The 25,493-nt window shown below is 37.8% G+C and overlaps 1 protein-coding gene across 1 annotated transcript in view; it reads left to right on the top strand.

Annotated features, from left to right (window-relative positions):
* The window catches only part of enox2 (ecto-NOX disulfide-thiol exchanger 2), a 157,026-nt gene that overhangs the window by 89,253 nt on the left and 42,280 nt on the right, over positions 1 to 25,493 (top strand). The window contains 1 exon segment of the mRNA XM_042738649.1: positions 13,945 to 14,100. Coding sequence (XP_042594583.1) covers positions 13,945 to 14,100 — 156 coding nt within the window.

Genomic DNA, 25,493 nt, shown 5'->3' with positions numbered 1-25,493 from the left:
CCTTTATTTTTAAGAGTGTTCTGATACTTATACTCTTCACACCTCTTTCCAGAGTTTTAATGTAACATCTGTTGTAACTTTTATTAGGCGTTCAGTTTAACACGGTTCTTGTCACTGGGCATTGCTCAATGCTGTATTCATCAAATCTCAGCGTTATACTAGTGAACTTGTGGTACAAATATAATGAGTGCATTGTGTTTAAATGTGTGGAGCTGCTCTATTCACATCTGGTGTTGTTTGGACACAGCTGTGTTTCTGTCCCAATCTCAGTGAAATGAGGAAAATGATGGTCATACGGGCCAAAATCTCATCTGTCAGTGCGGATCTTTGCACAGCTCAGACTCTGTATTGTGTGAAACTGCAGATCTTCGGTTGAAGATTTCCCACAAAGACACAACGACTTATTCCACTGGGAGATGGTTTGCATGCCTCATTTGAGAATAGCCAACATGCCTCACGGGGTCTAACTGTGTCATTCTTCAGCGGTGCTTCTGAGGGGGGCGTTTGCGGAGGAAGGCGGAGAGCGTGGCAGCGGTCGCCAGCAGCTCTCCGCTGTTAAATGCCAGGCTGATTTTTCTGACTCTCTTGCTCTTTTGATTGATGGCTGCCTTTTAATGCAGCTGCCCAAAGCGAATTGAGGTTTTAGAAGTATTGCATATTATTAGTGGAATATCCAACACACATTCCAGTACAACATCAATATTTAAAGTGTTCAGAGTAATTCCACAATAAATAATTGAAAAGCTGTTCTTGTGTTTTGCAGTGAATTTTGTTGGTTGTTATTTTTTCGGTTTCTTTTGCATAATTTGATAAGATGGTCACTGTTAGATATTTAGCAGAATTTCACAACACTAAACACAACTACACAAGTTGTTCCAAACCTGCATGTGGAATACAAAAGACTATGTATTGAAAATCTTAGAATCTTCTGAAATGTGACTGTATTCTATAATATGGTACATTGAGGTAATGAACATGCACAGTTTGGTTATTGTGTGGTCACTTCAAAATGCTGTGAATAATAGGTACTTTATCATCTGAATTGTTTACATTTTTAGAATACACATTAGCTTCTTTTCCATAAAGTGGTAAAAAAAAAAAATTATAACATCGCACTGTGTAATGGACTGAAAAAGCAAGTAATTAACAGTAGATGGCACTTATAGAGAAGCAAAAATAGCCCGGTTCCCCTCGTTTCTGACTCCAGCCTGTTGTGGAGAAGAAAGAAAATCATGTTTTTAGTCAGCTATTCAGATTTTTTTTGTATTGTATATGACCCTGGAGCACAAAAGCAGTCTTAAGTCTCTGGGGTATATTTGTAGCAATAGCAAAAAAAACATTGTATTGGTCAAAATTATCGATTTTTCTTTTATGCCAAAAATCGCTAGGATATTAAGTAAAGTAAGTTCCCTACCATAAATATATCAAAACTTATTTTTTCATTAGTAATATACAATAAGAATTCATTTGGACAACTTTAAAGGCGATTTTCTCAGTATTTAGATTTTTTTCTCCCTCAGATTCCAGATTTTCAATCTCAGCTAAATTTTGTCTTATCCTAACGAACCATACATCAATGGAAAGCTTTTTTTTTTCAGCTTTCAGATGATGTATAAATCTCAATTTCGGAAGAAAAAAAAAATTAAGACTGGTTTTGTGGTCCAGGGACACATTTCATCAAACAACACCAAATAATTAAATAATGATTATTATTTTAAGACATTTTACACCGTTTTTATGCATTTTTACATTTTGATCTGGATTAGAACATAACTTGGTTTATTTTTGTTTGGTTTTTTTTTTTGTCATTTTTGTTTTTTTCATACTGTTTTTTCAGTATAAAACAGTTGTTTTGGCCATGTGAAGAATTTTTCCTTGTGTTTGCATCTGGACTTTTATGTTGAAGTTTGTAGTCTTTTACTGAATAGTGGTTGATTTCTCCCAGCTGTGTCTTGTTAGCCCTTGTCTTCTGTGTTTTTAAAGCCTAGTATTTCTTGTGTTCGTAGTTGGTTGTTATCCTGCCATGGTTGTAGCATGCGGATGTTTTCCATTTTGTTTTGTTTTCCATATTGCTTTGTTTGCATCCTTCGTGTTGATTAATGAATGTACCGCATTGCACTTACACTCTGCTCATCCCAGAACATCTTTCTTTCTTTGTATAAACAGGGAAAGGTGGCCATAAAGGGCTCCAAACTGCGACTAAAACAGTCGCATTTGCGACCATAAATATTAATTTGCGAGTGACGTTTTTGCTGAGGTCGCCACTGGCGACTACCCGCCGAAAGCTCCTCAGGATTTAACCGCTAAAAAAGTTTTCTCAGGCGGATGATTTGCTTCATTCTAGCAGCGCCCCCTCTTGTGATGAAACGAACTCGGGCCGAAGGTTAATACACACAACTACACCGAGTGTGGACCTGCCGCGTGTACAACAGCCTTCAGCCGAGATCGGCCCATAGGGAAAAAGCCGTCTGTCAGCCAGAAGTGTTTTGTAGAGTCGGCGCGGCTCTGGTCCATTATCTTCTCACCGATGCCGAGACTGAACCGACAGAGACGCGTTTCAGCCAGAATCAGCCCGAGTTTGCTATCTGGGTATATATTTACATGTTACAACTTAAACATTTGAATGTAATGCCTTTTTTCCTAATTGTTTTGCAATCAAATCTTTTGTTATGTTCACGTATTAAACTGAGACGATGCGCATCAAAGTTTTAGTGGAAAAAGAGAGTTTCAGACAGTCCTCTTCTCTGACGCACATCAGTGCTGCCGCACACAGTCTGATAAACGCAGCTCTGCTGTGCAGCGAGAGAGAAATGACGGAGACGTAAGAAGGGAAAGTGCAGAAAATACAGCGTCTATTTCGTGCACAACTTGAACAAACTAGAACAGGTAAAGCTGTCAGCTGTGTGAATATTGGCGACATCGTTAACAATTCTCGTTTATAATAATTACTAATATGGCTTCTTCTAAAACAGATCTTGGTCTGTGTTCTTTTAATGCGTGAACTTCATTATTTGAAGTGCAACTGCCGTCCAGTAATCACAAAAAGCTCTGTGCTTTGTAACTTTTAATAAAAAGTACCAGCTTTAAAATTATTCCGAATTCATAACGAAATTCAAACAATACAGTTTTGGCGCTCCTTAATGGTGCAGGTGCGGTCGCTTTAGCGCCTCAGTTCAAGGGCAACTGAACCCATTTAATCTTTCTCTTTACTAATATAGTACATAATGAACATGAATTAACATCAAAAGGTAGGCTATTTTATAAGAGAGCCTACAGTACAACTTACTGAAATGTCTCATGTAGGAGGAGCCCAAGCTACGCTCAGTGGCCAAGTGATGCTTATGCTCCATGTTACTGGTACAGATTCTGTGTAATTTATGTTTCTTTGTGTCTGTAGATGTCAAGCTGGAAAAGACATTTAGTTCCCACTTAATGTCATCTACAAGATGGATTAAAATGCTGATAAAGTCAAGAATAGATGAGACTTAAACACATGACAGTATGATTGAAATGTTAAAATGTAAATAAATAAAATAATAATAATCGTAAAATAAAAAAAACACGTTTATTCTGTGGCACCTAAAAAAATTATTTGGCTCCTTAGTTTTTTTCTTATAGGAGCCAATGGCTCCTTACTCGATTTTTTTGTTTGGAGCCCTGCCATATGTTCTTGGTTGTGATGTAAGTAGTGCAACGATTTTTGAATGAAACATTTTTGCTGCCTGGTTTTAATAAACAATACGGGTGAACAGAAGAGGAAGCTAGTGTTGTGAATGAGGGTACAATATGTTGACACAGAACACCAAACTCTTTTATTTGTCCCCTTTAGCTGAGCTTATCTATTTAAAGGGGGTGTGGTATATCTTCTCATTTAAAGAGACTGCTCAGAGTCTCTAAAGTTGTTAGTTTTCTTCTGGAGTAGTTGTTAACAGAGCTGAGACAAGAAAACATGGGTGTACTTTCCATGTCTTTTATTCCTCAGGCTTGAGAAAATCCTTCCTGGGCTTTGCTCTGAGAACAAATGTAAATAATCTGTGTTAAGCTTTACTGCCCAAGGACATTCCCCTGCCTTTCCTCAATCTAAACACGATCCTGAGGATCCAGCGGTGGGAAACGATGTGGATTTGATCAATCTACTTTTGATTAAACAAGTTCTAAACAAATGTATCGTTTTATTTATCTGGAGAGACTGTTTGTTTTTTGAGAATCATCTGTCTTATGGGTGCCATGAATAAATATCTTTCCAAGCTCTAATTTTTTAACCGGCTGCTTCTCCGGGAGAGCAGGCCTGTAATTTCTCAGCCTGCTTAATGTGCTGTGTGCCAGCCGAGAGCAGGCTCCATAATTCATCAGTCCAGCGCCTATTACCTCAGTGCCAGAGCACAAGCAGACCCGCACCTGCTGCCGTGAAGCACATTAAGGCCTCAACAGAGGGCCACGTCCATCTCGCCCAACACAGAACCGCCACACATTACTCTTAAACTGCTAAGAGAGATGGGCTGGCGGCCTGATTAAAGTTTCTCACACTACAAACCTAAAGGTGAAGATTCTTAATGTCAAAAACATTTTCTTAACCCAGTTTATTGTTCATTGACTACTATTAGTTATTTGAGATTATTATTCTAGAGATGAAGATTTTCATAGTCTAGTTTATTGTTTTTTTGCTACTATTGTTGGCTTTTTACTGTCATAGCCCTGATAAAACAGTAAGATATTGCAAGGATAAAGATAATTGTAGGCGTGTGATGAACTTCAATTCATACCCATGCAAATGCAGGTGACAGAAACTCGAGCTCATGTGAATTTCACGATATTCCAGAGTATAATTTCGTTGAACTCTGCAATCTTTATATCGCATTAAGATGTGTGACCAATTGAATATCAGCATGGCCTCTTAAATTAAAAAACACAAACTTTAAATATCGGTGTACCTTCCTATAATTCGTTTTTTAATTTAATATTGAAACCTGAAAAATAAAAAAACAGCACATTTTTTGTTTTTCATTCATTCAAACAAAACGAAAAATCAAGAATTCAGCTTAATTTTTTCGTTTTTACGTTCAGGGACAGAAAACGAATAAACAACTTGAATATTCGATGTCCACATGTGGGCGGGAATGAAACGCCCCTCTCCTCTGATTGGTCAACCAAACATTACAACATAATAATAGTCCTAAAAACATAATAAGAGTCCTACGCTTACATATTCTTAACGTGTTTATTTCGACTACATTTTCCCTTTCTCTTCATCAAACAGCCAGGGATGTGTTTCCCAAAAGCTTTGTAAGTCTAAGAAGTTCATAAAAACGATTGTACGACTGATCTTAATATTACGGTCTGTTTCCCAAAAGCATCTTAACTTAAGTAGCACTTGAAAATCATCATAGATCTATGAGTGCTCTGGAGTACATCAAGAAGACCGATTTTACCTGCAGGACAATCGGCAGATTACACCTTTAACTTTATTCAAGTGCAATGTGATTATAATATAATGATTTGATTTTACTTTATTGTACTAATTATTATTCGTTATATATTATATATATATATTTTTATTAGTTATATATTATATATATATATATAAAATAATTAAAAAGGGCAGAAAAAATAGAAATGCATCTAAATTATTATTCGTTATATATTATTCAGAGTGGGGGGGGGGGGGGGGGGGGGGGGGGGTCTGTCAATGAATTGCTGACGTGCACGAAAACCAGCCATGTATTGGACCTGGAAAAAGCATTACTGTATATATTACAGATTCATAAGCATACTTATTTGTGTACTATGTATATATTATTATGTAAAGTATAATATTATACACTATTACATAATGAAATAATATAATGTAATATAATAATTTAATTGTTATTATATCTGAGTTGTCTGGAACGCAGCATTATTAGGTTAAAATTTCAATAAACTAGCGTGTACTACAATTATGAGCCATTCTATAAGGTGACATTTCAGCACTTGACAAATGGATAGCGATTCCTAAGTAGCACTTAAGGCATGACTACGTGCTATTGCGTTAAGTGCATTTTTAGGAAACGCACGTGAAACAATAGCGAACGATCGTAAAATGATGTAGAAAACGCTCTTAAGGTCTAAGATCAATCGTTATCGAGAAACACAGCCCAGATTAACGAATGGCTTGACACAATTCACTGACCAGTTATTATAGACAGCCACTTGATTTTATTCCTGAATTAATGAATGAAGCATTTTGAACGAATAATTGAAAAAGGCCCCTTTATTAACACAATGAAATACTGCCACCTAGTGGTGATATTACTTTCATAATTTTCATAATTCAAGTTTCATTTTCATTTCATTTCAGTTCATATCTCTGTATAAAAAATGTTGTATAAAACATTAAACTCATTTCATTATACATTTGTAATTGCTATGTAAATGCATGTACAGCCATCCGATCAGCATTAAACTGTAAATAGATCTAAAAGCATCTTCAGACGCAGGTTCTATATCTCTGTATACTGATTTAATTGGTAACAGCCTATTGTCATATTATTCTAATTTTTTTATGTAAGAATTTAACATTAAAGATGACATACAAAAGGTAAAAGGTATGAAAAAAAAAGTAAAGTGCCCCTTATGGGAAAGTTAATTTCTGACACTGATCTCTGGTTTATTGTTCGAAGTGTTATTTCAGGGTTTAGATATGCTCTTATAACTCAAACGAGTTTACCTTCAAATTATGACATTGAATTTACATTTCACTAAATTCAATCACTGAAAAAAGCACTCTGACGAACAAATAGTCAAATGCCAGTGGCATAACAACATATGATTTACTAAATTTGTATAAAGTGCTCTATGAATAAAACTCAAAATAGAAAAAATAATATGTGCTAATTTCTTTAAATATCTGTCATTTTATTTAAGTTCCTCCATAGTCCAAACCGCAGCATGTTGTCTAAAACAAAAGTTATGTCTACATGTTCACATAAATTGATAGCGGTCTGCGCTTCGCTACAATAGGCTACATTCTCCCCGCGCTTCAGTGCGTCGCGCAGCTTTGCCAGACAGATTTTGATAGGTGGATACCATAATAAAACAGGCGGTGTGCCAAAGGACCAAAAGGCTCTGCCTCGGTACGGTTTGTGTCAAGCTATTCATTAATCTGGCTGTTTGATGAAGAGAAAGAGATCAAATGTAGTAGAAATAAACATGTTAAGAATCCTTAGAAGCGGAGACTCTTATTATGTTTTTAGGACTATTATTATGTTGTAATGTTTGGTTGACCAGTCAGCGGAGAGGGGCGTTTCATTCATGCCCACATGAAGAGATCGAATATTCGTGCTACACATACTTCACCTTTAACATTGTGTATAGTGTAGATGGCGCCACAAACCTCTGAAACTGAATCTGTGGGTGGCTGTCTGTTGGCAGATTGGCCTTGCTTTGTTTCAGAAATCCAACCCCGAGCTCTATAGCTTCCTCCAGCTCTCTTCAGAGATACTTTCTCCTCTGCATGTGGCATCTGGCAGTGCGGCCAAGCAGCCTTATTTTTGTCTCTTCCATAGAGATCAGATTGCAGCAACAGTCCTGATCTTCACCTTGACATGATCTTCTGCTGCACTCATGGATTTGTGCTCTTTTTCGAGAGCAAGGGCTTCTTCCTTCCTGACTCTTCATGTAGGGTAGAGTCTCTTTTGGATGGGCAGCTTCTGTACTGTGACACTGGCTGAGGCAAGTCTTACAAGACTTACTAGAGGACGTCCTGTCCTAGATAGATTGCCAGAGGTTGGAAATGTTCTGTATTTGTAGATGGTATTTCAGACTGTGGAGTGATTGACTACAAAAGCCTTTGAAATGGCTGCCTGGACTAGTGAGCTTTTTTTGCTCAAGTTTCTCTCTAATAGTGCTCTAATCTGGTTTGGCGCACCTGATTCTAATTCTGGATATTGCAGAGATTAAAGTAGCGGTGTAGATTTTCCACATGTTGACGTCATAGCTCTCTTGATTTGGTTCAGATGAGAGAGTTGGGTTTTTTAGTGCACTTTTCTCTTTATTTGTTAATATGATGATCCAGGTTCCTTTTGTCTAACCCTTTTACAGAGTATGAATGCTTTTTCTCACTACTCCTTCACACATCCCTCTCTTTCTTTCCATATTCTTATTTGGTTAGCATGGCCCATTAGCCCCTAATTAAAGATGTCATAAAACATCTTCACATAACCATTTAGAAGTTTGGGCATCTGTAAGGTTTTTTTTGTTTGTTTGTTTTTTTGTTTTGTTTTTTTTTTTTTTTTTTTGTTTGTTGTTGTGCTGTACAAGGCTGCATTTATTTGATCAAATATTCAGTAAAATATTTTACAATTTATATATATATATATATATACACATACACACACACACACACACACACAGTGGTGTGATCCTGATTTCTTATTTTTTTGCATGTTTGTCACACTTTAATGTTTCAGATCATTAAACAAATTTAAATATTAGTCAAAGATAACACAAGTAATGAAGGTTTTTTTAAATGAAGGTTTTTATTATTAAGGGAAAACAAAATCCAAAACTACATGACCCTGTGTGAAAAAGTGTTGGCCCCCTAAACCTAATAACTGGTTGGGCCACCCAGACGTAATGGACACACACCTTCCAGAAAGTTCAACTTTTGTCTCGTCAGTCCACAGAGTATTTTCCCAAAAGTCTTGGGGATCATCAAGATGTTTTCTGGCAAAACTGAGACGAGTCTTTATGTTCTTTTTGCTCAGCAGCGGTTTTCGTCTTGGAACTCTGCCATGCAGACCAGAGACCACTGTCTCTTTCTTATGCTGGAGTCATGAACACTGACCTTAACTGAGGCGAGTGAGGCCTGCAGTTCTTTGGATGTTGTTGTAGGGTCTTTTGTGACCTCTTGGATGAGTCGTCGCTGTGCTCTTGGGGTAATTTTGGTCAACCGGTCACTCCTGGGAAGGTTCTCCACTGTTCCATGTTTTTGCCATTTGTGAATAATGGCTCTCACTGTGGTTCACTGGAGTCGCAAAGCTTTAGAAATGGCTTTATAACTTTTTCAAGACTGATAGATCTCAATTACTTTCTTCCTCATTTGTTTCTGAATTTATTTGTATCTCGGCATGATGTCTAGCTTTTGAGGATCTTTTGGTCTACTTCACTTTGTCAGGTAGGTCCTATTTAAGAGATGTCTTGATTGTGAACAGGTGTGGCAGTAATCAGGCCCGGGTGTGGCTAGAGAAATTGAACTCAGGTGTGATAAACCACAGTTTTAACAGAGGGGCAAACACTTCTTCACACAGGGCCATGTAGTTTTGGATTTAGTTTTCCCTTAATAATAAAAACCTTCATTTAAAAACTGCATGTTGTGTTCACTTGTGTTATCTTTTACTAATATTTAAATTTGTTTGATGATCTGAAACATTAAAGTGTGACAAACATGGAAAAAAAAAAAAGAAATCAGGAAGGGGGCCAACACTTTTTTCACACCACTGTGTGTATATGTGTATATATATATATATATATATATATATATATATATATATATGATAAAATTTGGGGGTAGATGGGTGTGGTTACACATACTCAGAATTCGTCCTCTGCATTTAACCCATCCAAAGTGCACACACACAGCAGTGAACACACACACACCCTGAACATGTTGCGGCGCCCGGGGAGCATGCTGCGGCGCTGCTGCGGCGCCGTTGGCACCTCAGTCGTGGTATTGCCAGCCCGAGACTCGAACCCATAACCTTAGGGTTAGGAGTCAAACTCTCTAACCACTAGGCCACGACTTCCCCTATGTACACACACACATATATGTATATGTGTGTGTGTACATATGGCATGTATTCCTGTGATCAAAGCTGAATTTTCAGCATCATTACTCCAGTCTTCAGTGTCACATGATCTTCAGAAATCATTCTAATATGATGATTTGCTGTTCAAGAAACTTTTTTTATTATCAGTGTTAAAAGGATTCTCTGATGAATATTACTATCTTTATCTTTATTGTCACTTTTAATCCGTTTAATGCATCCTTGCTGAATAAAAAAAATATTTCTTATAAACAAATCTTTTATATATAGACCTTTATTATTTAGAGCTGTTATTTGTAATAAGACTTGAAACAAACTTTTAATGTTTAATTCAAAATACAAGTATGACTATGCTTATTGCTTTTGAAAAAGTGTTTTAAAATATGGGCCAGCAGAACAAATTTTAATGTTTAATTCAAAATAAGATTATTATTATGTTTATTTCTTTTGAAAAAGTGTTTTAAAACATGCGTAGACAATTTCACATGCATGAAAAATAATTCACGTACACAAAAAAAAATTCACGGTGCATGAAAAAAAATATATATTCACAAAAAGCCATTCACATGCGCAAAATAAAATTTTATATTCATAAAATACATTTCACGAATGCAAAACACAATTCGTAGATATACAACTGTGCACAAAAACCTTTTAATGTTTAAAATGTACGAGTGTCTGAATGTACAAATAGTCATTTACTACGAATCCACTCGGATTTGTGTGTGTGTGTGTTTTTGAGACTTTCCTGGCAGAGCTCTCTTCCCACGTGGGTCTGTCGTACTCTTTAGCCAATCAGATGGGAGCTTACCATTCAACCAATCATATCATAAGCCACTGAGAGTGCATTCAGAAGCTCGCAGGCAATCGGGGAGACGTCAAGAGAGAAGCCCATAGAAGCTCTGGCGTTACCTTTTAAAATACAATACAAAATAATTCATCAGAATACTTACTCCTGCTCACTCACGCCAAAGAACTCCCCGCTCAAGTTCGCCGTCTCTGCAAGATTAACGATGGCAGTTTGCACGCACAGCTACTAGAAGATTTACATCTGTCAGACAGGTTGCTGACGTCATCAAGCGATCATGTGTGAATCGTGTTTTTTGCGTGAATTATATTTGAGACCAATCTGGTCTCTAAATACAAGTATGACTATGCTTATTGCTTTTGAAAAAGTGTTTTAAAATAAGGGCCAGCAGAACAAACCCTGCAGAAGTAAAGGAATCAAAGGCTGAAAAGGATGCAAGTTTTTCTCAGTAGTGCGTTTAAAACCTTCTGGCTCCTCATTTTATCTGCATCGCTTGGTCACTCTGGACATGCAGCTTCACAAGGATTTGCCTCTGGTTGTTCTGTATGTGGGATCGAAAGGTGCAGCTTTGAAAGTTTTTCACCGTCTGCTGTGTTCCTTTGGCTGCGGTTTATATTTCTCTTTCAAAACCATATCCTTTGAAAAATCCTTTTTTACCCTCCCGATTTTAATGCCATATGATTATCAGGGGTTTTCCTGTTCATCCACACACATGAACCTGTTGATCATACTGTATAACTGCAATTAATGCATTTGATTGTTAATTATGTTTAACTAAAATATGTGTTATTCATGATTGAAGCACACTGAGTCTTTGAAATTCAGCACAGATTTCAGCCCAAAAAAAGGTCAAACTAACTCAACATAATTAACACCTTATTTAATATATAGCTGGTTATAATATTCAGACTGAGCAGACCACTACTGAGCCGGGAATCTGTTTCTAATGAGAATGTTTGTTTCCTGCTCTTTCACAGATATTGTTTTCCTTTCATCAGACTCTCTTAATGATTTAACTCATATCTTGTAATATCTGAAAGCAAACAAGCCTGTTTTTTATAATATCTGAGAACAACAGTTGGGATAAAAAATGCAGTTGGCTTTCTTGTTCCTAAAAGATTATTGAAAGAAATGGTTCACCCAAAAATAAAAGATTAAAATTAAAAAATGTTGAAAATGTAGTCACCCTCAGGCCATCCAAGATGTAGACAAGTTTATTTCTTCATCAGATTTGGAGTAATTAAGCATTGCATCACTTGCTCAGCAATGGATGCTCTGCAGTGAATGGGTGCCGTCAGAATGAGAGTCCAAACAGCTGATAAAAACATCACAATAATCCACAGCACTCCAGTCCATCAGTTAACATTTGTGTTTGTAACCATTGCTTCCAAATGGATTTTGATGTGAGAGACAACAGGAGATGTACTTTTCACTTTATTATGCCATTATTATATATCATGGACTGGTATTTTGAAGTGATGGAATAGAGTTGAAACAACTGATGGATTTGTTTCTTACAAACATGAAGCTTTTGTCCTCTCCAAATGTTCACTGATGGACTGGAGTGGTGTGGATTATTGCAATGTTTTTATCAGCTGTTTGGACTCTCATTCTGACGGCACCCATTCGCTGCAGAGCATCCATTTTTTTTCCAAATCTGTTGCAATTAAGAAGGTTTTACTGCATTATGGGGGCCTGAAAATGCTAACTTTTGAAAACGGGTTTCAGAATGCAAGTTCATGAAAACAATACCATCATCGTCTCTGTATAAAGTGCAAAAACACACATTTGTAAAACCTGAGATTATGCCGTGTTCAGTCTATAGGCATGTGCATGTGTGCAGGCGGTTAGTGTTTCTTTATAAAGTGACATTGCCATCTACTGATGGATCCCCTGGGGATCGTCTGACATCGCTGTTGTCTGTACACAAAACTTTTCAAGAACACAAAGGAAAAAGTTTAAAATTTTTAGTACAACTGTTGTTGTGTAAACTAAACACACCCCATGACACAAACTCCAAAGTAAATGTGAGTAAATGTTCAGCAAATTAGCATTATTTGATGTACTATTCCTTTAATGAATCTGTGACATTTCTGTTAATAAAACAGTTACACTTACTAAAACAAAACCATGGTCATATATAGTTTAATTTGCTTTGGCAAGCTACAGTTTTGCATTGTGGCAGCTGAAAAAAAAATGGCCATGCAGGAAAAGCCCTAATTATGTGGTACTGATTTAGACTTGAACTAGAATACACAGCAGAAGCCATGGCATCCATACCACTGAGAGCCATCTTATCTTCTGCCTCCATTAGTGGCTGAGAGACAGAAATATCAATACTAGCAGAGTCATTAAGGCAGGCGAAGTGGCGGTCAGCTGCTCTGTCTCTACCCCACTTCTATCAATGGTTCTTCTAGAGAGACCGTGCTCCGGACCTGCCTCCGGACACATCTGCCAGTCCAGAGTTTATCTACACGCTCCAGACTGACCCTCCTGTGAGACAGCTTCATGCCCAGCACTTCTAACAGACCAGTCCTGAATTCACCCTCTTTTATATATGTTTATTTCCATGTTTTTTTAATTTTTTTTATTTTTTTATTTTTGTTTTATTTTTCTTGTTTTTTTGTTTCAGTTTAGTTGTAAGCTGACACATATTTTCTGCTAACTTTTGTTTTGTCTTGTCAGTTTGTCTGTACCTGAACTGATTATTTTATTTTATTTTGTTTTATTTTAATATTTTAGAACTTCTGTATAAATATGAACCCTGAAATGTGTTATTGCATTATTTACTTACAGTATGGCGCATTTATTTACAGTGTGATTTACATTTCATAGATCTTTACCCTCAGAACTCTCTTTGCTGTTTTTTCCCCACGCCAGAGGCAGAGCTTGTTTATCTTATGTGGCTGCAAATAGTGGAAATATTTGAAGTGTGTGAGTTGAGTGCTCTTAGTTAAGGTTAGACAGACGTATAAACTCTCCACAGGTGCAGGAGAGGCAGCAGAGAGCGAGGCCTTCGTCATTTCCATTTCAAAGAGCTCCACACTGGCATGCAGCTGTAAACCAATACCTGTAAATGAAAGCCAGTGTTCACTTTCTTTTGCCCACAGATGGACCGCTTGCGCATAGTAACAAACAGCTGGAGGAATGAGTCAGTAAAACCTATTCATTCAGAAAGCCTTTTAAATATGTATTAGACTTATTTTTCTTTAAGGGAGAGTGTTTAGCTCTCAAAGCTTTAATTTGTGCCACAACAGAATGGTAGCAGTGTGTAGACTGAAGCAGTTTTTATTCACTCAGTCCCCTGTGATGTCCTCTCTTCTGTTCCTGCAGATTTTGACCCCAGCCTCGGCATGATGACTGGAATTGCTCCGATGAACCCCATGATGCCCGGCCTTGGGATTGTGCCCCCGCCGGTTTCGCAAGACATGCCCATCGTGAAGGAAATCATCCACTGCAAGAGCTGCACGCTTTTTCCGCCCAATCCTAGTGAGTGTCTCTCTCTCTCTCTCTCTCTCTCTCTCTCTCTCTCTCTCTCTCTCTCTCTCTCTCTCTCTCTCTCTCTCTCTCTCTCTCTCTCTCTCTCTCGGCTGCGTTCCAAAACCTAATGAGCTGACTCCACAGGCAGCATTTTAAGGCAACCTAAGATTTATTTTAGCCAAATACAAAGACAGAGTTGCATGAAACCTTCACTGAAAAGACAGTTGTATTGATTATGCAATGCTAAAAAAAAATCTTAAAAAGGGGTAACACTTTGTTTCGATAGTCCACTTTAGACATTCTACTGACTATAACTTTGCAACTATGTCAACTAACTCTCATGAGAGTATTAGTAGACTGTTAGGAGTAGGGTTGGTAGAATAAGTTCACAAGTACTTGCAAAGTTTCTTATATTCAGTAGTTTGTCTCTTGATGGAGCATCAAAATAAAGTGTCAGTGCTGACTGCTAATAGATTAACATAGTGTCTAAAGTGGACTATCAAAGTAGAGTGTTACCAAATATGGCATGATGGGATGCTTTCTCTGTAACCTTGTGAAAAAGTGTGCTTAATTGTATTGAATGTGCACTTGTAGCACTTGTCGATGATATTTTTAATAAGTCTTCTGTTATGTTTTTACATACAAATTGTGTTGCTCCATCAGTATTCACTAAAAGAAAGATTTTTTTCTCAGTGTAAACCCTTGTGAAAAAGAAGAGCACTTAATTGTTTAAATGTGCACTTAATGTTAATAATGTAAAAGGATCACTTAAGTGCCCTTAAAGAGCATACTCTTTCATGAAGATGTTTCTTTACACAATTAAGAACACTTAACACACGTGCACTTTGTAGTAATGTCGAATTAAAAGTTTTACTTTAAAGTACATTTTAAATCATTATGTTTTAATAATCCTTTAAAGAATTCAAGAAGTCAATAGTTGTTTTAATAACATAGTTAAGCACATGTAAAATATTTTACTTTTTTATTATTATGCATGTGTAATTGCAAATGTATGTAAAAGCACATGAGTTTCAATAGAAATTAAAATATTTTTACATTTGGCATTAAACTTTAACCATGTTTCAAAGACAATGGAAGTAATTATGAAATTACACAATTATAAAGATGTACATAAATCCTTCTTAAGTGGGTCAAAACAGCTCACTCTAGACTTAATTTCATTGTAATTACATTCAAGTGTCTGAAAACCTTCCATTATTTTGAAGTATGTTATTTTCTGTAGTAGGTGTTCTTTATAAAAGTACGCTAAAGAGTACTTCTTTTTCACAAGGGTTTTTTTTTTTCAGAACTCGTTCAGGACGCCACCTTAGAAGTCAACTGGCTCTGTAGGCAGCAAGGCAGCTCACTAGGTTTGAGAACAGATCTCACATCACTCTATTTAACATGCATGCAATAATAAGCAGTATTTGTAACCCTCATGCATTTTAAATGATATTATTGACTCGAGCGATATGATCTGGAATGCTGACCCGATGAAAAGACTGATATAGTCATGAGCAACTATGCTGCCCGAATATGATTTAATATTATAATCCTATAAAGATTTCGCTCTCCGTAGCAGCGCATGTCACCTTGATGAGATGCAGATACGATTTTAAAAGCCAGCTGCCAATCAAATCCTCAGACTGACGCTTGATAGAAAATCTATGTTTTATTTGAGAGAGGAGCTGTCATCCGTTCTTCCGTATTTACCCTTATATCCCCTCATCCCAGCAGCTGAATAAGCTCATCTGAATTCATCTCCTGTCACAGAGAGAGAGGTCAGGCAGAAGAATGAAACAGGAGGGGGCTGTCCGGTGGGACGGGGGTGAAACTCTGACTGTAATTGGACAGTTGACCTCTAAGGAGACTGAGGTATTCTGGCATGTAAAATATGCCACACAGCAAGAGGAGGGTCAGAGGAGACCGTGATTACCTGAGAGAGCCCGTGTCCTTCAAACAGCTGTAATCACAGGCTAGGAGCTCTCATAACGCTACGGTCAGCCTCACCCTATGATTGGCCTGACCCACTTTCCTGACTGTGGTCGGCTTGAGCGAGTGTCCTAAGCGAGCTACCTGAGAGAGAGTGACGGAATCACAGGCTAGGCATGCATGAGAGAGCATTCAAAAGCCAACAAAACAATCCTCTGGCCCCATGAAAATTCTTTTCAGCAAAAACATCAATTACCAGTGAAAGAATCATAGAAACTTTAAAGGGCCTCCACCCCAAAATGAAAAAGTGTCCTATCACTTACATGTTGTTTCAAACCCGTAAAAGCTTCGTTCATCTTCGGACACCAATTAAGATTTTGGATGAAAACCTGGAGGCCTGTGACTGTCTCATACACGCCTAACAGCGTCAAGGTCCATAAAAGATATGAAAGTCATCGTCAGAATACTAATCTTCAGAATCTGGGTTATATGAAGTGACGAGAACACTTTTTTGTAAGCAAAGAAAACAAAAATAATGACTTTAATTCAACAATTCCTTTGCAACGGGTCTCCTCTGTGTCTCTCCATATCACCGTATGCTGTGTGCTCTTCTGTGTCATCCGCGCCACAAGGATGCGCCTCTACGTGTATTTAACTTGATTTGAAAGAAAACACAACTTAGCTTTGATTTGAAATAAAACAGCACATCCTTGTGGCACGGATGCACAGGCCTCCCGGTTTTCATCCAAAATATCTTAATTTACGGGTTTGGAATGACATGGGGGAAAGTGATTAATGACAACATTTTCATTTTGGGGTGGAGTATCCCTTTAAGAACAAAGATGAAAAATTGAGGCTCTGTTACAAAACCAAGTAAAGTGCCTAGGGAGGCAGCATTTTAAATTCTCAGGGAGCATCGCATGTTTCCTTTGTGGTTGAGGTAAAGGAAACCCTAGAATGCGATGTGATAAGCTCAGATAATATTTAGCCTAATGTGCTGTGGTTTTCATGCTTAATATAATCTTGTGCTGTTAGCAACATGTTGGTGTTTGCCATGTGGAGTAATAACTGGGCACTTATGACGGGGGTCTTCAAAACTACGGTTTGAACCCAAAATATGATGATTTCCTCGAAGAACTTCCTAAAATATATAAGCAGAAATTCATTAAAAAAAAAAAAAAATCACAGGAAACCATGTACTTTATAAATTAATTAATTAAATGATTTTTTTATTTAAATTATTATCCATTTGCAATGTTTAAAAAAATATTATGTCAAATATTATTTGGAATATATTTACTTTCTCTCAACTTTCTATCATTTTTTTCTATAGTATATACTCAACCATTAAAATTATTATAATTATAAATATTATTACACTTCAGAACAAAAGTTTTCTATTTTAATATATAAAAAAAAAATATATATATATATATATATATGTATATTATATATATATGTATATATAATTTATTCCTGTGATCAAATCTGAGTTTTCAGCATCATTACTCCAGTCTTCAGTGTCACATGATCTTCAGAAATCATACTAATATGCTGATTATTATCAAGAAAACATTTGTGCTGCTTTATATTTTTGTGGAAGCAGTAATACATTTTTGGAGGATTTTTTGATTATAGATTATTTATTTTACTTACTTTTACTTTATTTTATTTATTTACTATTACTTTTGACCAATGTAAGGCATCTTTTCTGGAAAAAAAAAGTGTTAATTTCTTTCAAAAAGTAAATCTTGCTGACCCCAGTACCATTACTGTCGTGCATAAAGAGTCTTTGAAAGTAGAATGAAACTGATAATATCACGGTTGGATAATTGTAACTGCAATTTAATTAATTTATTTTATTATTTATTTTTGACACTGTTTTTCTAAAATATTTCAGCACCCCTTGAGACCTCCTCCTCCTTCCTCCTTGAGTTTGGAAATGATGGAATGTGTGGCATTATATGAACCAAAACAAAATAAAATGACAGAGAAAACGTAGTAAAATACTGTGTGATATGAGTTTGAAAGAGCTGATGTTGTGTAGTTTGTTATCAGTACTAATTCTGTTTTTCAAGAGAACTCCATTGTGTGTAGAATGTTGTGAAGCCTTTTCGCTTTAAAGGTTTCGCTCTAGTTGGAAAAATGTTTTGAAAGAGTGTTAGATCGTCTGTAAAGGAATCTGATTTTCTTTCGCAACGCTGCCTAGTCATCATTCACCAGGATCGATTCTTCAATTGACAGCAGAAGCAGCCTGCTGTATATTGATCCTAGAATTGCAGAACAACAACATGAAAAGCCCAGCTCACATTCCCTCCCCTTCTCTCAGCTGCAGATTAGAAATGAATGAAACCTGGTCACTCCTGCCTTCCCTCCTGGGCTCAGTGATCAAGCAGCACGTGGGTAATTATGCCAAGATCGTACAGGAGAAAGACAGGAAGGGAGACGCAGAACAAAGCCCCTCGTGATTCTGTGGCATCAGATTCTGGGATTGTAGTTTTTAATGATGAGAAACTTGAAAGAGATGGCCATCGCGATGAACGCAGGGAACGCTGTCTGATGAGATTTGGGCGTATCCATAAACCCGAGCGTCTCCTCTCATCTCGTTCAGACAGAACAGGCTATCATGCTCATATCTCGCATTGTAACGAGTCTCCTTTTTTTCCGCACCAGTCCGTGCAGAAGTGGATTTAATAGCTGGTGACAGCTGTGCTCTCCTGACTACACCATACAGTAATGCGGAGCAATCATTCGTGGTTATTCTCACCTCAGTTGCCAGAAAAAATTACACAAGTCTTTTTCCCAAGGGCCCATGATGGCTCATGCCATTTAACATGAATTTTTACAAACTCGAGCCTCTGTACATTAGCACCTGCTCTCTTATTTGTTGCAGGAGCCTGTTTTCCTGCTTCTCTTTAGCCAAACCTGTTTTCACTGCTTGTATGCCCCATCTTTGCCAAAGTCATCCACCCTTTTCTCTCTGTCTGCTCTCGTGCCCTTCAAGGCACAATATGATGGGAGATATCAGCGTTTATACCATATGTCATTCATTCAGTGCTTTTTAAAGGGCAGCGGCGTTGGCTTTGATTGGAGCTGTATTAAAAACACTCAGGCTTATTGCTGTCAGCGTCAACTCTTGTTATTTATTAGATCTGACCGATGGGGATATTTGAAACCTCCGTGTTTTATTCAACTCATGGCGTCTCGGTGGAACAGCGCAGAGCTATGCTTAAATCTTTTCTCGCCTGGCTTTTTTTAATAAGGAGACAGGCAGCTCTTCTTGCAGTTATACTGATTTCTGCTTTGTGTTTCTGTCATGATCACACATTGAGTGACTTGTAATATTCAGTGGCTCTACAAATGCATTTGGATACTTGAGTCACACTTAAAATATCAAATATGTGAATGTCACTGCAGTAGGTAACAGAATATCAAACAATGTGAATTTTGTTGATGTAGGTGAAGTAGGTAACAGAATATCAAACATAAAGGCTTTTTTAACTTAAAATTTATTTTAATTTATTTTTTTTTATATTTTTTTTTTTAACTTAAAATTTATTTTAAATAACTGTTTTTTTTATTATTATTATTATTTTATTTTATTTTAGTGGATATATATATTCTATATATATATATATATTAAAAAGATTTTAAAGATTTTTGTTATATTTTTTTTTTTATATATGATTAATAAATTAATAATTTACACATTTATAAAATGAATTTAATAATATATTTAATATATTTTTTATATTTATTTTGTTTAAATTGATTAAACGATAAACCATAGTTGTTCTTTTGATTTTTCTGTTCATTGAAAAATGCTGAAAAATTTTCACAGTGTCCACAAAAATATTAAGCAGTGCAACTGTTAATAATAATAATAAATAAGAAGAAGAAATTGATTTCTGAAGGATCATTAACACTGAAGACTGGAATGAAAATATGCTGAAATTAAAAACCTATATATATATTGTGACGAGTCAGCTGCCTCCTCCTGATAATCACCGGCACCCCGTCCTAAATCGCCGGCCCTTCACCAGGCTCCCGATAGGATAGTGGGTGTGGGAGAGAGGAGGGGCGCTGGACGAGTCAGGCTGGCGGCGTGTGATGGGGGCACACCTGAAGGAAATGAGCCTCATCACCGCCGCTGTTTTTAAAAGCCCAACGCGCCCTCTCCTCGGGAGACCGGTCTCTTCCCCGTGGCATTGCACACTGGTGTGTGGTGTGGTTCCAGGACGGGTGCGTTGAGGGACTCCCGCGCCGCCAGAGACGTGAGCTGCCGGACCCGAGGTCCGGGTGGGTCCCGCACCCGTCTACACGGCCGTCGGGCCAGGATGCCGGGCCGTCCATGCCCCTGCAAGCGCCGCGGCCAGCGAGGAGGATGAAGCCGCTAAGAAGCCGCCGCCCCTCGCGCCTGCGCCCCGGACCGAGAGGGGAGCGCGTGCGGCCGCCGGACTCCGCCCCTTACCTGGACCCTTCCTCCATGAACACTGCCAGACCCCCACGAACCCCGCAGCATGACGAGGACACCAGATTCCCTGTTGTTTTGGACACTGTTCCCCTTTTGCACACTTTATTCCCCCCTTTGTTTTGGTTTTTCTGTTAAATAAAAAACCTCTCCGAGGCCTGACGCCACCCCACTGTGTCTGTCGTTGGCTCGTCCCGTCACAATATATATATATATATATTATATAATATATATATATATATATATATATATATATATATATATATATATATATATGTATTAAATTTAATTGACAGTTGGGATGATATTGTATTGTAATTACTTTTGTGCATTTTTATAACTGTCATGTGACCTTTGCCACTGTTGTTTTTAGTAGCTCACTGATAAGAGCCTTTTGGCCAGTGCTGATATCTAGAGGACGGGCTGCTGAATGGCTAAATAGAGCCTGTCAGAACGAGATGTTAGTCTATCAATAGTTACTTTCGACCAAACCTCCATAGTTACAATAAACCGATGCATTATACATGCATTATTATTTGAGCAGGTAAGCAAACTAAATGTGTCTGTTATTGATGGTGGCTGATAATGGAATAAGATCTGCTCCGCTCTGGTGGACAGACTGAATCTTCTCTGTCCTGGATCTCTGTCCCGCAGCTCCAGCACAGCTTCACAGCTTCCTGACCCATCAGTCTTATTCTGCAGCTCTGCACGGCCCCAGCTTGACTCAGCTACATCTCCGCATCGCCACCTCATTCTAGTCTACTGTGCTTAATAAATGGCCATCGACCGCCTTTCACTCACTGTCGTTTAAAAGGCCTGGCTCTCTGAAGGACATTGAGTTTTTAGAGAGCGAGAGAGAGAGACCAAGCATGGCAAATATCATCCGTTTTCTCTGCAGAGCCTGGAAACCCACAGAGCGCATGAAAGGATAGCAGTGATTCAGTGCCCAGTTGTGGATGCACCTTCACCGTCAGGTCAGCCTGCATATGCTGCCTTTCACTGGCTTCTAAACCGTCAGTCTGCCCTGGCTCTGTGCCTGAGACTGACCTTTATATCAGGCAGAGCTCTCTTCTTCTAAGAGCCGAGAGGGCCGTGTCACTGCGGTTCTGCTTCTGGAAGACTCAGTTTGCCGAGGGCACTGCCAGTCTGGCCTGTTTCCTCACTTCAGCCCACACATGACACATATCACCCACACCTCGCTCCGCTACACCCGCCTGTGCCTGCAGTTGCCTTTAACCTCACTTATACACACGGCTGCCTAAAATAACTACTGGCTATGTCTCAAAGCCATGGCATGTTATAGTTGCTTTTATTCATTATAAACAGTGTAATGTTTTGTATTAAAGCCATGGCATGTTTTTTTTGTTTTTATTTATTTTAAACAGTGTAATGTTATTTTTTATTTTTTTTTTTTGATTATTAGTTTTTTTTTATTATTTTATTTAGCTTAATTTTTAATTTTTTTATATTTTTTTTTTTTTTTTTTTTTTTTTAGTTTTTAGTTAGTTTTACTTTTTTTTATTTTTTTTTTTTTTATATGATTTAAGAGATCAGTTATTAGTCAGTTGTTAAAAATTGCCTTATTTTCAAAAATGTTATTATGTTGTAGATAAAGTATATGGACCAAGAGAGCATTTTGGGGCAGTATAGGTGGCTGATTGAATGATGTAGTCAGACCTTGATGGCTTTTTTGGGAGTCATTGGCACGTTCAAATCTGTACTCATTTATGGGCATTTTAGGTATTTATTTAAGTTGTTCAATGCCCTAGTTAAAAAAAAAAAAAAAAAAAAAAAAAACATATGCCATAATATATTAAAAATACATTTATTTGATACTAAATACTTCAAATCCATTAACATATGTATTGACATATTACTTAAGACTTACTGATGAACTTTGGTATTCTGTATTGCACAATGCACATTTCTTAATATCATGCTTAAATGTGTTTTAATATCACTATTATTAAGGATTTTATGATCTCTGTAAAACATCACTCTTTAAATGCAAGATATTTCAAGTCTACCTCAAAGTATTTTAAACCATCACAGAGTTGTTTGAATCAAACCTAAACAAAAAGATGGTGTAATTGAATGTTGTAAACAAACCTCGCCTACATTTTTGGGCAGTGCTTGACTGTTCAACCTGACCTGTTCATGTCGGACCTCAACAACATTTCTGGACTTCATAGAATGTGTGAATGCTTGAATCAAACCCAGACACTTTTATGCATCACGGACTATTCAAACCAAACATCTTTGGACATCATAGATTTGTTCATTTCAAACTGAGTATTTTGGGCAGCAAACCTAGACAAAAAATGCATTATTGCACATACCAACATTTCATAACAGTGTGTGGAAATGCAAGTACTTACGTTGCACAGAAGTATGCAGCTTACTCCATTTAGACATTCTGTGATGTCCAAAAATGTGAGCATTGTGATGATTTAAAAGTGCCTTTAAATTCTACAAATCTGTTTAGGTTCAGTATAATTGCTTGAACCTTGCTGTGATGCCCAAAAATGCTGGAACGTGGCTCAGCATGTGATCAGACACAGAAAAGATCCACAATACAACCACTGCAGAATTTAGATTTGTATGCAGTGTTACAATGAATACAAATAAATAAAAAGAAAGAAAGAAGTGGGGGAAAACATAGTGATCATGTATAGCTCTCCAGTGGAGAAAAGCCTGTTTAAGGTGCTTGTGATCGCCACAGGCTTCCTACAGAGACACTGTCCTGCTCTCCTCTTTCAAGAGGGACAATACGCAGCAGGTAGACGGCTGTCAAGCTGAGTGAAGACTGGCTTTTGAGAAGTCACTTCATCTTATCTGCAGTCTCACTCCTGACACCCCACTCGAGCCAACAGATCCGAGTCAGGCTTCCAGTCTTCTGGAGGTCTGTGAATAAAACACATCTGGGGCTTCACAGAGCAACATGCTTGTTAAGATCAACGCTGTGCATCTGTGTGGTGCGACTCAGCCCTCTCTCTTCAGTGAGGGTGGCAGAACTGGGCATTTTTCATCATTTTTCATCATTGCATATATGTTCCCACATCCACTTCTGTCTGCGGAGCGGTTGTCATCTCCATCGTCTATGTGTATTTGAGCGTGTGCGAGACAGAGATACACCTGCGGCTGTCTTCATTTGAGCTGATTAGCGTTAAGCTTGTTGACGACTGTCTCTCGGTCGAGCGCTCGCAGTGCTGGAGGCAAACAGTGCCCTCCTGAATTTATGTCCCAGACCCTCCTGTGTCATCTTAACTCACTCTTTAAAGAAGCGCCTTTGACGGCACAGGATATTTAGCCATGGAGCCGTGGGAAGAGCATTGGTTTGAGAAATAATAGGCTTTGATTTCATCGCTGTGCAGTTTCTTCTTTGAGACGTCGTAGTTACTGGAGAAACTCTCTAAAGCTATCTCAGACATCTCAGATCTGATGCAGCGTTGTGTGTAATTTCATATCGCCGTCTTGAGTGACAATGAAAACAAAACAGCCACCGGCTGCATGGTGAAACTCATGAAATGATATACTTTGCTTTGCTTTCTCCCCACAGTGTGAATATGAAAACACAAAGTGCGTGTATTTGATTTCGAAAGGTTCAGAGGTATCAAACTCTTTCTTGTGGAGCTCCTCTGTTCCTTCTAAAGCAAACATCTACTCTGTGTTTTTATTGCTTGCTCAAAGTTTTAACTTTCAAGAGACTGCAGATGTCAAACTAAAATGTTTCATGTGCATTTGACAAAGTAAACATTTGCTCACCTGGGCCAGCAACCAGTATTTAATGGAGCGCAGCGGAAGATGTGACGGAAGATGAAAACAAAACTACTTGCCCCTTTGAGATTCTCAGGGATTGTTCTTAAACTAGCAGCCTCAAGTCTCTCATTCTAGGCTCATACTGAGAAAAACTAAACTTTAACGTTAGTATTCAGCTTTTAAAGTAGTGCGCTGCACATTATGGGCATTTTGCGTGTGCTGGATGCATTTTTGCTCTGTCAGTGCATGCATCTGTGGTTTTCTTAAATATGCCAGTGTCCTGGTGGGATATTCAAAGCTCTTGATCCATAACAGTACACAAAGATATAGATAAGAAAGTAGACATAATAACCATTTTCTTTTGTAGACAATGAGAGGTGAATTCAGTAAACAGCTTTACCACTGCAGTATATGGTATTTCAGCAGTGTTGCCAAGTCCGTGGTTTTCCAGCAGAATTTGGCTACTTTTATACTGTTGCCACGGAAGGAGGAGGGTTTGACCCCCTAGAAACCAAATGGGTTGTGATTGGGCTAGTTTTTAGTACCAATTGGGGTGGTTTTGTTATGAAGACCTGGCAACCCTGTATTTCAGCACAAAACCAAACATGCAGCTTAAGGTGAGGTCACATTAACGAAACTTCACAGGTGAAAAAATGGCTTTTAGGCTGCAGAATTTCGACACTACCACACGTTTATTAACATAAAGACTCACAGCCCAACATAAGCAGGTGCTGTATGTCGTACAGTGCTGTTCCATGCTTATTCAAATTCATGTCAATCCTTTATGGGCAAATCCTTTCTATGCAAATGAGGCTCTTTATAAAATGAACATTAACATACACTGGCTAATGCAGTTGACACTGTGCTTTCAAAGGAAAGAGAACAAACTGGATTTTATTTCAATGTTTTCTAGTGATCATGGCAAACATAAACAATCATTTTCGGCTTTGTAAAGAGTCGATTCGTGAGGCTCAGAAGAGTGTATCAAATCATGGTATTCAGTCTTCCAGATCCAGTCGAGGTGTGAATTGCTATCAGCACTAATTTTGTTGCCATATTTGTAGCAGTACCTGATTTACATAATTCCTTCAATGAATCAGGTGCTAAAATAAGGCAGGCAAATAAACAAAGTCCCATTCAGACTTCAGTGATGATCAGACAGACAAGTCATTTTATGCTTGGTAAACATGTTTACAGAGTTATTATTTTTTTTGCAATACCACAGCATGTCATCCAAAGT

This window comes from Cyprinus carpio, chromosome B14 (genome assembly GCF_018340385.1).
Source record: "Cyprinus carpio isolate SPL01 chromosome B14, ASM1834038v1, whole genome shotgun sequence".
NCBI lineage: Eukaryota > Metazoa > Chordata > Actinopteri > Cypriniformes > Cyprinidae > Cyprinus > Cyprinus carpio.
This window is presented reverse-complemented; position numbering and strand designations above follow the sequence as displayed.